Source organism: Macrobrachium nipponense, chromosome 27 (genome assembly GCF_015104395.2).
Source record: "Macrobrachium nipponense isolate FS-2020 chromosome 27, ASM1510439v2, whole genome shotgun sequence".
Classification (NCBI taxonomy): Eukaryota; Metazoa; Arthropoda; class Malacostraca; order Decapoda; family Palaemonidae; genus Macrobrachium; species Macrobrachium nipponense.
Window position 1 is genome coordinate 35,286,784 of NC_087216.1, and position 16,052 is coordinate 35,302,835.

The 16,052-nt window shown below is 37.9% G+C and overlaps 1 protein-coding gene across 1 annotated transcript in view; it reads left to right on the forward strand.

The window, feature by feature from the left end:
• Positions 1-16,052, forward strand: part of LOC135201016 (protein MCM10 homolog) — a 219,168-nt gene that overhangs the window by 186,054 nt on the left and 17,062 nt on the right. Inside the window, 2 exon segments of the mRNA XM_064229835.1 lie at positions 751-867; positions 6,743-6,934. Of these exon segments, the coding sequence (XP_064085905.1) occupies positions 751-867; positions 6,743-6,934 (309 nt within the window).

Below are 16,052 nucleotides of genomic sequence, written 5' to 3' on the forward strand. Positions count from 1 at the left end.
ATCTTTAAAGAGGCCTGTGCACACACAAATTTGGATTACATTTTTTATTAGACTTTAGATATGGATGTACCAAAATGTATTATGAACTAGTAGCCATTTGTTCAGTAAAAAAATCAGCATGTGTATGCATAATATGTATGTGTCCTTTTGTACAAACATATATCTGTCTGGGTTATTCTTTATGAAAAAAAGAGGTTTATCAAGTCCAACTTGCATAATGTACTTTTACACTGCATAGTTTGATTTTTATTTTATGTACAGTGCTGTAAAGTGAATTTTGTGTTATTTATAAACATACACAGTACTGTGTAGAGACAAAATAGGAAAAAAATTTACAAAATTGCTGTTTTAGATCCATAATGTTTTCAATGATATCTGAAAATTTCCAATATCCGACAGGGCCTTAGATGTATTGGTTAGGATAAACAAGGAATTAATAATGGTTAAAACTGCATATACACTATACTGAAATAGAAAAATACTTGATGGTAATGAACTGCTTCTTGAAGATAATGTGATGTATTTTTTTTCACATTAATACAATTTTTCTCAATATACAGTATATAATTTCACATATGGGATATAGGAGTGTAGGTTGAATGATTTTCCATCAAGTAGAAGCAAGCTTTAGAATATTATTATAAAGATTTTGCAAACTGAATTAATGTGTACTGCAGTTTTCTTTTATGTAAAGAAGTTTTTTCAAATGTTTCCTTCCAGTTCTTTTTATCATGTGTATTCAAATTTCAGGTAGTGGAGAATGAGGCTTTGGAAAAATACTATCAAGGTCTAGAGAAAAAGGAAATGTTGGAAGATAAAATGGCCTCCATCATGGAAATTCCCACAACTGCTTATGTTTGCATCAAGGTGAGAATATATTAAAATTCTAAAACAAATCTTCCTCAACCCTTAAAACTTATGATTGTACAAGTTGGCCAAAGGGTTTGCCTTCCTTAACTATAAAGGGAGGGTCAGGAGGTTGCTTTCTATTTCATTCACTTCATTTCTTCTTTGTACACCAGCACTCAGTTATGAGTTGAGAGTGGAAAAATTAGCCTATTGTAATGGATATGAGATATAATAATTCATGAGCTTGATCCACAAGGAGGAACTTGCGTTTATTCTAGCTTTATTAAAGTACAGTACTCAGCAAGATATTAGGCCGCTTAGCATCAAGCGGCCCAATATCTTTTCGAATTTTGAAGGAACGGAATATTTGGGAAGAAATTTCATTAGTGCATTAGGCTTTTTACAGCACGTTGAGAAAGGAGTGGAGCTTGGACACTGACTAGGAGAGAGTGCTCAGTCGCTTACTTGGAGGATTAAGCAGCTGTATATATTTTTTGGTCAGCACTCCCACTGCAATTTTTTTTGGCTACTTCGTATCACCTCATTGCCCCCCGGTGGCCTTAATATGGGCAAAGATGGTGGTTTGAGTCAAATAATAGCGGGATCAGCTGGTTGCGAGGAGACATTCAGTTCGACTCTGGGTTGCCAGATTTGACAAAGGTGGCAACCATGAGATTTCATCTCAGAAAAAGCACCCTGGTATGCCTAAGAAGACCTCGGATCAAAGTTTAACTGTTCTCAAGCATCAATTTTTTTCTAGTTGATGCTTGAGAATGGTCAAACGTTAAATCTGGCAACCAAGCATCGAATTGAATGCCTCCTCACTACCAGCTGATCTAATATCTGCTTTGCTTCAACGACATTATCTGTGCTATTATCTGTTGACTCAAATCACCGTCTAGGCCCATATTAAGGTCACAGGGGGCAATAAAGTGATACGTTGTAGGCAAAAATTGCAGTGGGAGCACTGACTAAAAAAAATATACAGCTGCTTATTAAACCTCCAAGCAAGTGACTGAGTACACTCTCCTTGTCAGTGTCCAAGCTCCACCCCTTTCTCTACATGCTGTAAACAGCCTAATGCACTGACAAAATTTCTAACCAACTTTTCTGTTCCTTCAAAATTCGACAAGATATTAGGCAACTTAGCTAATATCTTGTCGAGTACTGTAGTTTCAGTCAACAGATGAATCACATGAATATCTCGACATCTCACACATGCAAGGTACTTCTGCTTCTGGCACCCTAGTGAAATCTACATAACATTTGGAAACTTGTTACATTAAATACTTTGGCTGCATTAGCAGAATTTATTGTATACATTGTAGTACTTTTTCTATTTTTCTAATAACTTCTTTCAGTCATACAGGATAGAAACAAGTTATATTTAGAATTATTGCTGTATCACCAGATTTTATTTTATTACTTTTCCTATTTTTTATAGTAACTTATTTCTCTTTGGCACACAAGAGGGAGAGTAAATGGCCAAAATTCATACTTCATAGATGGTGAAAAATGCTGAGAACTCATTTGTGTATATGTTATTGGTACAGTACTATAAAGGCAGAATACAGAAACAGGTCTGTAGAGATGTCTTGGTGGGGTGGTAGATGAACACAGTCCATTGTATGTCAGTGGTCATATTCTGAATATTGGTGTAGAGTATCATAGTTCTCAGATGGTAATGATTACAATGGAGGTGAAAGTTTGGGTGGATATAGTGAAAATCTCAAAACATATAGTGAAAAGCTCAAAGCATTTAACTAAATGTGGCAGTGTTAAGGTGGTATTTGTGATGAAGTGTCCATTCCTGTAACTGAGGCTTGTACTTCGGATGGCCACCTAATTGGAGAGTCATCTTGTTTCCATCCATTAAGGCCACATTCTGGAGACAAGGTTGATACCCCAGCACCACTAGAAGGTTATTCAGCATTAGTAAAGTCCTCAAATTAGTGTTGGTATTCTCTGTTAGTATACTTGTCTTCTCTGGAGGTAGTGGTACCCCAAGGTTGTTTCAGTATGAAATCCCTGTAATTGCAGCTTCCAGAGTATTAGTTGATTAGCACTCTTCATATTCTCACCGTCCTCATCATGCAAATAGTTTAGTTCACCAATAGTAGCAGGACCCGAGACACTATAAATCTCTTCATATTTGTCCTAAGAGTTTCTGAACTATTCTTCATAATTGCACTGAAACTATGGTGAGTGTTTCTCCATGTTTGTTGTTATCTTAAACGCCACATCGGCTATTGGTGGATGCAGTATCTTTAATAAGGGGAGGCCAAGGTTAATTGTTAGGAAGGCAAGCTTGATTGCAGTCAGTCACAATACCCCAGGGGCTTGGTGGTATGCTTTATGGGTTGGATAACCTTGATGTGTGCGTCCTTCCTCCAGGTGGTCTGATCAGACAAATACTAATGAAGCTCAGAGCCTCCAATTATACTAGTATGATGCTGCTCACTCCACTATGGTCTCAACTAGACTGGTAGGTCAACCTCATTTGATTTGATGTTATGATCTTAGTTGTCTCTTACAGTGCTTCATGAAGGGCTTGTTTGTAGACAATCCAGCCATCTAGGCTAACTTATTTTTAGTCCAATGAAACTCATGCCATGGCTTCTTTCAAAGTGATTGAAGATTGACTTTTTCCCATCCTTTTTGAAGTCCATTTTCACATTAGCTGTTGTCTTCAAAGAGAGTGAGTGAGTTAAATGCTTTGGAGGACAATTACCTTTTCTGGTGGCTGATCTGTAGTTGGCACACAAGTACTCTTGACATTGTCATGAAGACTTAAATGACCAGCTATCAGTTTTGCACCACTATTCTTCCACCAGCCTTGCGCAATTGCTTCATTTGTTGCCCAGTGAGAGCCTTTCATCTCTTCTGCAGAGGATAAAACTGAAATTAAATTGCAATCCATATATCTGAAGAGGAAGCAAAACAAGGGAGAAAGAAGGTAAACTGAAATGGAAAAGTTAGAGTTTTGAAGACTGATATCCATAAAACATACTTATTGTCCCAAGTTCTAATCCTGTTCGGTTGTTGTACTTAAAATGTCTTGTGCGCCTCTCTCCTCTCTCTCTTCCTCTCTCTCTCTCTTCTCTCTCTCTCTCTCTCTCTCCTTCTCTTCTGCAGAAGGATAAGAGGCAATTCGAAAAGCTATTAGATATGCTACTAGAATACAACATTCAACAAATAAATCACTTGCCAACAAGAAAGGAAAATACTTTAGACCTAGTATTTGTGAACGAGATGAATTATGTTAAAGAAATAATAGTTTATTATGCGAGTATTTCAGACCATAATGTCATAGAATTAACAGTCCATTCCAAAGCAAGTGAAAACAGAGATAAGCAAGAAATGAAAAAGTGGGAAGGATATGGAATATACAACTTCTACAGTAAAAATATAAAATGGTCAGAAATAAATGAAGAATTAAACAAAGATTGGGATAACATTTTTGTAAGTGATGACATAAGGGTAAATACGGAGATATTATATAAAATATTAGAGAAAATAGTGGATAAATATATACCGAAGAAGAAAAGTAAACTCAGTCATGCATACCACAAGAGACAGAAGGATCTTGTTCCAGGAAATCAGAAAAGGTGTGGGAAAAAAATGTCTTGCAAAAAGAAAAAAAAAAAAAAAAAAATTGCATGGAAAAGTATAGACCTCCCTAAAAAGTAGATAGAAAATGCAGAACAAAAGATTATACAATCAAAAGAAATAAAAAAAAAAAAAAAGAAAAATGGGACTTGGAAGAAAAAACCCTTATAAATATCAAGCAAAACCCCAAACTATTATATCATACGCGGAAAAAGATGAATAAAAGAATAGAAATAGGCCCTCTAAGAATTGAAGGGAGATTAACGAATGAAAAAAGGAAATTTGCAACATATTGGCGAAAAACGATATAAGAGAAGAATTCACCCCTAGAATAGATAATGAAGATAACGATATAGAAGTAAGGGACGAAAATATGAATATATTTGCTGACATAGATATTAATGAAGCTGATATTGTGCAGGCTATTAATGAAATTAAAAATGGAAGCTGCAGCAGGGCCTGATGGAATTCCTGCTATTTTGTTAAAGAAAGTAGTTCATTCTATCGCAAAGCCACTTGCAATATTATTAAGACAAAGGTAGATACAGGCAAGATTTATGATGAGCACAAATTCGCATATATTACCCCTACATTCAAAAGTGGATCAGACTAGAGGCAAGTAATTATAGGCCTGTGAGTCTAACATAACATATTATGAAAGTGTAATGAAAGGGTAATGAAGAAAAATATTATGAAACATTTAATAAAAAAATAATTTTGTTTAATATAGGACAACATGGTTTCGTACCCGGAAAAAGTACACAAACCCAATTGTTAGTCCACCGTTAGAACATATTCAAAAATATGAAAAGCAGAAATGAAACAGATGTGGTTTATCTAGACTTTGCAAAAGCTTTTGACAAAGTAGACCATAATATATTAGCGAAGAAAATTAGAAAACACAATATCATGGATAAAGTAGGAAGATGGTTAAAAGAATTTTTACACAACAGAAAACAGATAGTTATTGCAAACGATGAGAAATTGGATGAAGCCAAGGTAATATCCGGTGTGCCACAAGGTACTGTGTTAGCTGCAATACTGTTTGTTATTATGATTGAAGACATAGACAGTAATGTTAAGGATTCGGTAGTGAGTAGTTTTGCTGATGAAACAAGAATAAGTAGAGAAATTACTTGTGATGAAGATAGGAACGCTCTACAAAGAGACCTTAACAAAGTATATGATTGGGCAGAGGTAAATAGGATGGTATTTAACTCTGATAAATTTGAATCCATAAATTATGGAGACAGAGAAGGAAAGCTATATGCATATAGGGAACCTAATAATGAGACAATCACAAATAAGGAAGCAGTTAAAGACCTTGGTGTGATGATGAATAGGAACATGTTATGCAATGATCAAATAGCAATTCTTTTGGCAAAATGTAAAGCAAAAATGGGAATGTTGTTACGGCACTTCAAAACAAGAAAAGCTGAACACATGATTATGCTTTATAAAACATATGTTCGTAGTCCACTTGAATATTGCAATATGATATGGTACCCACACTATCAAAAGGATATTGCTCAAATAGAGTGTGTACAAAGGTCCTTTACAGCTAGAATAGAAGAAGTTAAGGACCTTGACTACTGGGAAAGACTACAATCCTTAAAATTATAGTCTAGAAAGGAGAAGAGAACGCTACATGATAATTCAGGCATGGAAACAGATAGAAGGAATAGCAGAAAACATCATGGAACTAAAAATATCAGAAAGATTAATAATGCCCAAAACTATACCATGAAAAATAAGGAAAGCACACAGGACATTAATCCACTACGCACCAGCATCGATAATGCAGCGTCTATTCAATGCGTTGCCAGCTCATCTGCGGAATATATCAGGAGTGAGCGTAGATGTGTTTAAGAATAAGCTCGACAAATATCTAAACTGCATCCCAGACCATCCAAGATTGGAAGATGCAAAATATACCGGAAGATGTACTAGCAACTCTCTGGTAGACATTAGAGGTGCCTCACACTGAGGGACCTGGGGCAACCCGAACGAACTGTAAGGTCTGTAAGGTCTCTCTCTCTCTCATGTTAACATTAAAATTTTTTATGATGTTTTCAGTTCTTTAGTTAGTATGCTTATAATGCAGGCAGCTTATATTGAAAGTCAATATTTTTCCTGATAATATTCGACTAAAAGTTAATTGAGTATACGTACCTGCTTTTTTAGAATAAAAGCACATGCATAATTTACATAAATTTGATAATGTTAATATTTTTAATCGTTGTTTGAAAGTAAATATATTTTTCCCACTAATTCTTTTTTGTAGTGCAAATACCTTGCCCAGTCTGCCTCCGACTTTTGTAGAGAGGAAAACCATCCATTAAAGGCTGTGAAAGCTAAGAAGAGATTCTTTGAATGTAAAAATTGCAAGAGAAGAACCACCTCTCTCGACAAACTGCCAAGAAATCCTTGCTCAACTTGTGATCATAGTTCATGGCAAAGGGTTGCCATGGGCAAGGTAAGTAGAATTGTTTTTAATTACATTTGGCATCCTAATCATTTATATATAAGAAAATAGAAATATGAACACTTCCCAGTGGAACTTTTTGTAAGTGTTATAGTCTTGGAATGAGTATCATCAATTTTTACTTAAAAGGCATGGTTTGTTGGAAAGGTTCCTATGAAAATGAGCAAATAAGCATGTGTATTAATTTTTTTTATAATAATGTTTCCAATGGCAAGTATCCCTTGTGATATTGCAGGCTTTTTGCAAATTAAATAAAATAGCAATTATGTATTTGCAGTAAAATCCTTTAGGATGTGACATTTCAGATAGGATAATTAATTTATAGGAGATCTTTTGTTATGTGATCAAAACTGGATAGGTATCATTGTCATATTTTTGTGTCCCATATGAGTCGTGCATTCACCATTTTCTTTAACAATTTGCATAAGCAAGGCAATATGCTATACTGTAAAGCCTAGCACTGGGGCACTTTTAGCCAATCAGTGCTTAAGACTATGAAAAGGGAGTTCAAGTGGTTAGATAGCAAGATGGAAGAAAGGAAGTGGGAATGGAGGTAAAGTAAAATGCTAAAGATTGGGTGCAGCCAGGGGCCAAGAGGAAGCTGCAAACAAACTTTAATAATTAATGCATAGTGTTTCATGTGAGATGCACTGACAGCACTACCCCCTAACAAGGCAACTTATTGGTCTGCAATTGTGTATAGTATTTTGTCTTTTCTTGGTTTGGAGGTGGGAATAATAAACCCTTACACATTTTTCAGTAACAAATTTCTGAGCCACAAATGATGATAAAATTGTAAAGTGTATGATATAAATAATGGTGCTAGATGTTAGTTTGAAAAGGCATCTAAATCTTCCATAATTAATTTCTAATTAATATATGCGTACAACTGTCATTTAAAATTTAATTGGTTTGATTCTTCTAGGGTCTTGTTGTTGGTAATGTTGGCAAAATTTCTCGTAATATGTTGCCTATCTCTTTTGGGGCAAGAACCTTATCATTTTTTAGGAAGATGTGGTAATTTGACAAATTTTCCATTTGTTCGTACACGATTACAGACAATCAGTCTTTACATTTGAGGTTAACTTTCAGCGAACTCGAAATCTGGCCGTTAAACTTTTTGCAAGGTGGTTGTGGTAACAGCTACCAAAGATAGGGGCAGAAGTAATCCCCACCTAGTCAGAGTGCACTCAAATTCACGCATTTTACTCGGCCAAAGTCTCAATGAGACGTGCATTCCTTCTTTGTCTTGCTGTTCTGATTTCTTGTCTGTTTTAATATTTTTGTTTATACTTTGTGTATATTGATATATTGCAGCATTTCATCGTGTTTCTGTCTCTCTTATGATATATTTACTTATTCTGGTTACAAGTTTGCATAAGTTTTTAGTCTTTCTCCATATATGTAATTCTAATTATTTTTGTGTACATTCTGGTTTCTTGAATACACAATGTTTTTTATTTTAGACTACACATTTTCTTGGATTGTTGTAATGTTTTAGTCTCAAATGTTGTGTAGATAGAGAAGATCAACATAAGATGTGTTTTTTCTGTTTCCAGGCAAGGGTTTTGTATTCAGTTCATACAAAGATACTTTTTGCTTAATAGTTTATGTCGCAAGATCTTTGACAATGCGTTGGTTCCGATTTGCTCTCCAAGAGCAGTGGGAGTTCCCATCTATGGTTTTTGTGGGGGGTGGGGGGGGACTTTGTTGTGAGTGGCTGCCTTGCTCCCTTCCCTCTCTGACTGGACTCATGAGCAGTGGAGTTCTTTGCCGAGAAAACATTGGAGGAGGAAGAAGGGACCACTTCTCAGTCCCCTTTCCTCGATTTGCTGCTGCTTTTTTGGAAGTTTTTATCCCCTTCCCATTTTTCCTTAGCTCACCTGTGTTGTGAACAACTTTGGAAATCTTGGAAGAGTGATCAGGAGATATTTTTTAAGTAACCTGCTCTTTTGGGGTCGGGAGGTTTCCTCCCCCACAATCAGGGAAGAGGCAGTGTCTTTATATATCAGAAGTTGGCTGGTTATCTGGACTTCCCTAGCCCTTCCAGGGGTACCAACCTTTGTTGGCCAATTAGTCTGTTTCCTGTCCTCTTGCTTACTGTGACGTCCACCTCAACAGTTGCCAGCCCTGCTGCTCTTCCTTTGGTTGTTCCAGTGTTACCACTCCAGTTTGTGGTGTGCCATAACCAGTGTGAGTCGGCAGCTGCAGCATGTGCCTCTTGCAGCTTTGGAGCCTCTTCAGTAGTCTCGCTTCTACCCTTGCTCCGTCAGCAGCATATCCCTATCAGAGATAGGAACCCCTTCTGTGATGAGTTGACGACTGGAGTGTTGACCTGTCACAGCTTTGGAGCCTCTTCAGTAGTCTTACTTATACAGCAGTGTCCATGTCATAGCTTTTGAACCTCTTCCGTAATGGAGTCGACAACTGCAGCATGTGCCTCTCTCAGTTTTGAAACTGCTTTGGTGGTCTCACCTCTACCCCTGCTCCATCAGCAGCATGTCCCTGTCAGAGCTTTGGAACACCTTCCATGATCGAGTTGGTGACTGCAGTGTGTTTCTCTCATTCTGTGGTGGTGGTTTTTTCTCTTGCTCCTTGTAATGCTCTCGTGAGAGCAGTGTTTGACCACTCCAATTCCTGTCCAATCACCACCTTGTTCATTCTGTTGAATGAAGAGCATTGATAGAACTGAGGACATCTATAATGGCACCAAATCATGTTCACAAGACGTAGAGGCGGCAACAACCATGTAGGTCATAAATAGCACATCAGTGCAATGCGTTTAGATCACATAGGTGACAGCCAATGGACATTACCATATCACCTACATACAAGCGGACGGGATTGTTCAACCAACTTTCATGTCGTTCATAACTTAAGTCCAACTTTTATGTCGTTCATAAATTAAGTTGAGGGGGCATTTCTCACAATTGAATGTATTCATTCAATCAGACCCATATGGCTGTCATTGTGGGGATTGACAGTCAGTCTGTTGTGTTCAGCCAGAGACTTCGACACTTTTCAGGTAGGAAGAAATCTCGTTTCATCATTCACATTAGAAATTTGACTCTTGATTCTTCCTACGCTAACATTAACCTTCAACTCCCTGAGCCAAGGTAATTACAGTTTGTCAGCACAAATTTCTTCGGATTCCAGATTTGTTTTTGACTACAAGAGTCAATCAGTTCTGATTTTGCAAGGTTTTTCCTGGTGCAATTGGAATTATATTTCTAACTCCCTTGATCTATGGATCAGGCCTACTCACAGTACAGCAACCTCAGTGTTCTGTAATACTCTTCTTGGCACAAGGATGGAGACCAATTCTTGAAGATGAAAAATAGGGAGTCCTGGCCTTCGATAAGATATCCCTATTCCTTCCATCCCATCCACTCGCAGAAAGGTGAGAGGACTTAGCTTATAATGAAATGACTGCTATCCCCTTGGGGTGTTGTATGTATATTTATTGGCATTTAGAGGTACAGGCAGTCCCCGGTTATTATAAGGGGGGGTTCCATTCTCAGCAGGGAGCTGATAAGCGAAAACCACCATTAACCGAAACTTGGTGATTTATGGGGCTTATGGCACAGATATCTGGTTAATGGCACTGATAACCAGTTAATGGTGCCACCTTTAGGTATGTTATGGCACCATAACTCTATTATTGGCATCTTATGGCGCCGATAACCGGAACTTGGCGGGTTATGACGCCATAAATCACCGAATTTATGGCGTCTAGCACCATAAAACTGGGTCAGCATTAAGTGAATCTGCTGATAATTGGGGACTGCCTGTACATATGTATATTCAGGTATTGCTGGTTAAACCGGACACACTGGCCCCCTATTAGTCAGTCTTAATTAGGGTTGACTGTATTATTCGAATTAAAGATCTGTTCTACTACCTTTCCTGCAAGACTCAATGATATACAATAGTAATCCCAAAGAGGGTTATACACATTAAATGAACCATAAAATAGCCAGCTATTAAAAGGGACCTTTGGAGATTATCTATAAGTACTTGCAAGTTTTCATTTTAGTTTTTATACAGTTGATTATATAAGTTGCAGGTGATGTAGTTAATAGTTCATAAGTTGCCCCCTTCACCTTTTGATGCTATTAGTGCTAGTAAAAATTTGCGTGTTGATGTTTACATGTAAACATATTGCTGTGAGTTTTTATTCTCTAAGGAGATTGTGTTCCACAGGATAACGTGAGATTTTTATTTACAAAAGTTCACAAGAAGTTATATTTTGCTGTTCTTTAGGAATTTCCTTTTTAGTAGTTAATATGTACAGTAATCTTTAGTCTTTTAGTAGTTAGTTAGTATGTATGGCAATCTTTAGTTTGTGTTCCATTACTAGTTTATATTTTGATCTTTCATTAGATTTTCTAGAAATTCATCTAAAATATATATTTTTTCTCTCCAGTAAATTTGATGGTGAATAGACATGCATTTTTTTCACGAGTCTGTCAGTTTCTTTGGTTCTTGTTTATTGTGAAGAGTTTAAAGCCTGTGATTGGTTAAATACTTCTCCCCCTTAAATATTCTTAGTGATCTGTGGTTTGTCTTGATTTTGAGGTGAGCCCTCTATTGATTGGTTTATTGTTTATGATGTTGATGAATTAATTGTTTAATGATATCAGGTGCTGTCTGTGTTTTAATTTTTATTTGACAAATTAATTAATTTAAGTTTGGTTTGACAAATGGATTAGTAATTTGGTTCTTGTTTTTATGAGGACTTTTAATGGTCTTTTCGTATTATCGTGAAATTGAGAAACATTATTTTTGTGGTTTTCTACTAATTCTTTCATGACGTTTTGGTTAGGTTCCTCGACCTCTATTTGTGATGGTACATTGTAGGTTTGCGTCTTTAATGTTATACAATTATTCTGTTTGTATTTTATTTTCATTATCTTTTAGTTTTTTTTTTAACTCTTTGCTTTCAATTGATTGTATTTTATTTTCATTATCTTGTATATTTTTTTATTCTGCGCTTTCTATTGAACAGTTATTCAGTTTTGAATAGTACTTATTTTGGGTTATGTACAGTATTTTTTTGCTTCATCATAAACCTTTTACTTTTAAGTACTAGTGTAATTTCTCTTATTGACATTCCAGTTCTGTACTCAAGTATTTTTAGTTAGGTTGTATCTATGATGTCCACACATTACATCCTGCATAGTGATTCATACCCTACATTCCAGTTGTTCTCAAGTATTTTTATATAGGTTTATATATGATATCCACACATTACATCCTGCTTAGTGATTCTTACCCTGTCTGTTTATACAAGTTGTGATTCTTACTACTGTCTGTTTATACAAATTGGTTCACAGTTCCACTTTGTTGGGTGATCATTTTATCCAGAATATGCCCTCTGTAGTTGCTATGGCATTTTATTTGTGCATTGTACGGATTTAGGTACATATGGTCTTCGTTCTCTACTTTAACACAGAATTTGTTTATGTACAAATCAAACCTTCGGTCATAACATTAGGATAAATATTCTAGTGCCAGCTGGAAATCCGGTAAAATTAATAAAAACTTGTGTGATCCAGGGACTATTGCCATCTGTACCTGGTCATGGGGTATTGGTAGTTCCTACAATGCCTTGGGCATCCTGTGACCTATCAGTTACTTTCTTTCATATCTTTCTTTGTTACCTTTCTCTGGGTGCTCTCAGTGTGTGTGTGATCTGGTAGGTTTGAGTAAGTTGTGAGATCATGGAGAATTTTTCTTCACCAACAGAACTTTCTTCAGGATCTCACAAGAGACAAAGGAAATACCCTGGAGTGAGTTGGTTTCCTTGTTCAAGATTCTTAATGTCGGTGTCTACGGATCCTCACCCAACTTGTAACAGGTGCAGAGTGAATTTATGTACTATTACCAATCCTTGATCAATTTGTCTTAGTTGGTTGGTGGAACAATGGAAGAAGTTTAATGAAAAATTAAGAGTTAGTACAAAAGAAAGGAGACGACGCCATCTTTGGATGACCAAGTCTTCACCTTCTTTTGTTTCGGCTATACATCATACTGTTCCGTATGTTTCTTCACCTGGATTTGATGTTTCCCATACCCCATCAGTTTCTTCTAATTATTTGTTATTGGAAACGCCAGGAGGAGTTTTGGGAAGTTTTGTACATAATTGCGTTCCTTCCTTCCCGGCAGGAAGAGGGGGAGAATCTCCATCTTTGTCCCATGTTTCAGCCCCTGATGCACAGAGGATGGAAGGAATGTGGTCGGCATTAGGCCTATCAGGTGTACCAACCTTGGAGGGGATGTAGTCCTACTGTATGACATCACACTCACTATGAGTGTCCCTCCTCCACCTGGTCTGCAGTTTATGGGGGACAAACGCTACGTTAATGGCAGCAGCACTGATCTTTCCAATGACTCAGAATTTGGGAAGTAATTTTGCGGCACATGCAGGGATACCAGCAGTAGCTACACAGTGTCTTCCATCAAGCGTAGTGACATCACAACCCATGCCATCAGTGACGTCACAAACTGACATGGTGGCCACCATGACGTTACAGCTTACTTCAATCACATCCTTGTTGCCTCTGGATGCACATACACTGTCAGACTTGGTAGCACACGCATTTATGAAAAAGTTACAAGTTTTGGTACAGAAGATAAATAAGAAAGACAAAAGTAAAAGACGTAAATCGTTGTCGTCTTCTAGTTCGATGTCATTGCAAGACTCTATGACGTCACTGCGTGCACCAGTCAAGCGGCGGAGGATAAGGGACTTCATGGCTGATCCTCGTGCCACAAGGAGAAGAATGATTTAACTCTTCTTCATCTAAGAGCCAGTAATGTCACATCCCTGTCAAAAACAGTGACGAAGATAGTGGTTGATACAGGTAATGACAATGACAGCCGTCATGTAAATACGTTGGCACAGCTGAAAGGCTTGCCGGACACTGGGATGGAATCAGCTGGGACAATGATGGCAACTGTGATGAGAAAGCCGTTTGTGGATACACCACTCTTGGGTAGAGAATCAACAGAGAGTAGACATCAATCTTCAAAGAATGGAGAACATGTACCAGTTTCTCCTGTAAAACCTTTTAAAATAAGAAGGATGGATGATAAAGCTCCCATTAAATGGTCAAATAATACCGATAAACCGATGGAAGTGATGGCTAGCCTTGATACCAGAAGATCAAGGTCAACTTTCCCAACGGCAGTGGGAAATGATAGCCCACTGGCCATTGCAAATAATAGTAGTAGCAGGGAGAACATACGTTCTACTATTATTCGCAATGGCCGGTGCTAATAGAAGCAGGGAGGACATACGCTCTCCTTCACGGAAACAGTAATCCTGGAGGAATAGACAGGGTTCTCGCTCTAGATTGAGGGGCATGGAGAGATTTAGGCATTCGCATTCTCCTGGTAGTTATTCAAGATCAAGCCAACAATGGCCATCAAAGATGCCACGGACGAAGGGTGAAACGGCCAGGTATCACACGGAAGTCTGTCAGCTGATAGGTGGGAGCTAACAGCGTCTGCAGCTGAACAGAATGTTTTGGAAGCAGATGAAGGGGATAATCAGGAGTTTCTGGCTTCTTATGCGGAGGTGATGGACTTGCTTCGTCAATTCAATAACCTCTCAAGGTCTGAAACCCCTTCCAGCATAGTTCCTACTGGGACTGATGCTCTATTGGGACAGAAAAAGGATACTAATGTGTCATATGAATTACCATGCTTAAGTCATGCAGTCAGTGTTACAACATGTTAATGCATAGATATCAGGGAGAGATAATTCTTTAAGATCAAATAGATCGTTGAAGTTCATTACCCCTCCGTTACTGAGACAGAGGAAATATTATACGACACTTGTTTCTAATGCTAGCAAGCCAAATCAATCCAGATGTGATGAGATTAAAACCTGGATTAACCTTGGATCAGGTGAAGATGGCATGCCCCTTAATGACTTGTCAAGAAGCTGCTACAATGGAGTCAACAGCCTCTTCTATCTTTCAGTCGGCTTCTTGGTTAGACCTTTGGTCAACAGCAGTAGCTAAGATTTCATCCTCGGAGTCAACTAGGAGATTAGTAGATGAGACTATGTTTATCAGATTGCTTCAAGCGGGTTCGAAAGCAATTTCATACTCGACAAATTTGAGTGCCAATGTATGGGTTAATATCCTGTTGATGAGGAGAGATGCAACATTGGCCAGACTAAGCTGTACTATAGATTTGGATTCCCTATTAGCAATTCAGAATGGGGACATCTTTGTCTCAATTGCTGTTACCAAAAGGTATGCTGGAAGCTGCAATTGATAGAAGGATGGATACTGATGATAGATTAGTCCAACCAGCAGTTAATAAAGCATCTGGAAGCCATTCTAATTCTAGGGAAGTAAGATAACAAACACCACAAAAGATCAGTGAGACACAATTCCTCCCATAAGTCAGCAAGACCCTCTTCTCCAAGGAAAATTCTCTCGTCAGCCTTTTCACAATAGACCCAATAGAGAAAGGGGTATTAGAGGCAGAGGGAGAGGTTCAAGATGATAGACTGGGCATCTCTCACCAGAGTCACACCAGTGGGGGCTACCTGGCAGAACACTGGAAGGTGTGGCAGAGAATCGGAGTGGAGCAGTGGGTAGTGGATGTGCTTAGTCGGGTATCTGATCCCATTCAACTTTTAGGCCACCCCTGGTAGAACAACCACTACCACACCTCTCTTGCACTCATGGGTCTCAGAAATTCCTTATTCTGCAAGAAGTGAAGATGATGTAGAAGAGAGCTGTTGAGCAAGTAATACTCCCGTCAAGTGGATTTTACAGCCGTATTTTCCTTGTCCCTAAGGCCAATGGAGACTGGAGGACAGTTACAGATCTGTCGACATTGAATCTGTTCATAAGGAAAAAGATTCAAAATGGAGACCCCAAGGACAGTTCTAGCAGCAATCGGGGACAAGGATTTTATGCTGACAATAGACTTGGAGGATGCATACTTCCAGATCCCAATCCATCAGTCTTCCAGGAAGTTCCTCCGCTTCAGTCTTGCAAAGAAGGTTTTTCAATTCGGTTCCGTGTTTCGGATGGACAATGTCTCCTGAAGTATTTACAAGAGTATTCATTCTCGTGTCGACATG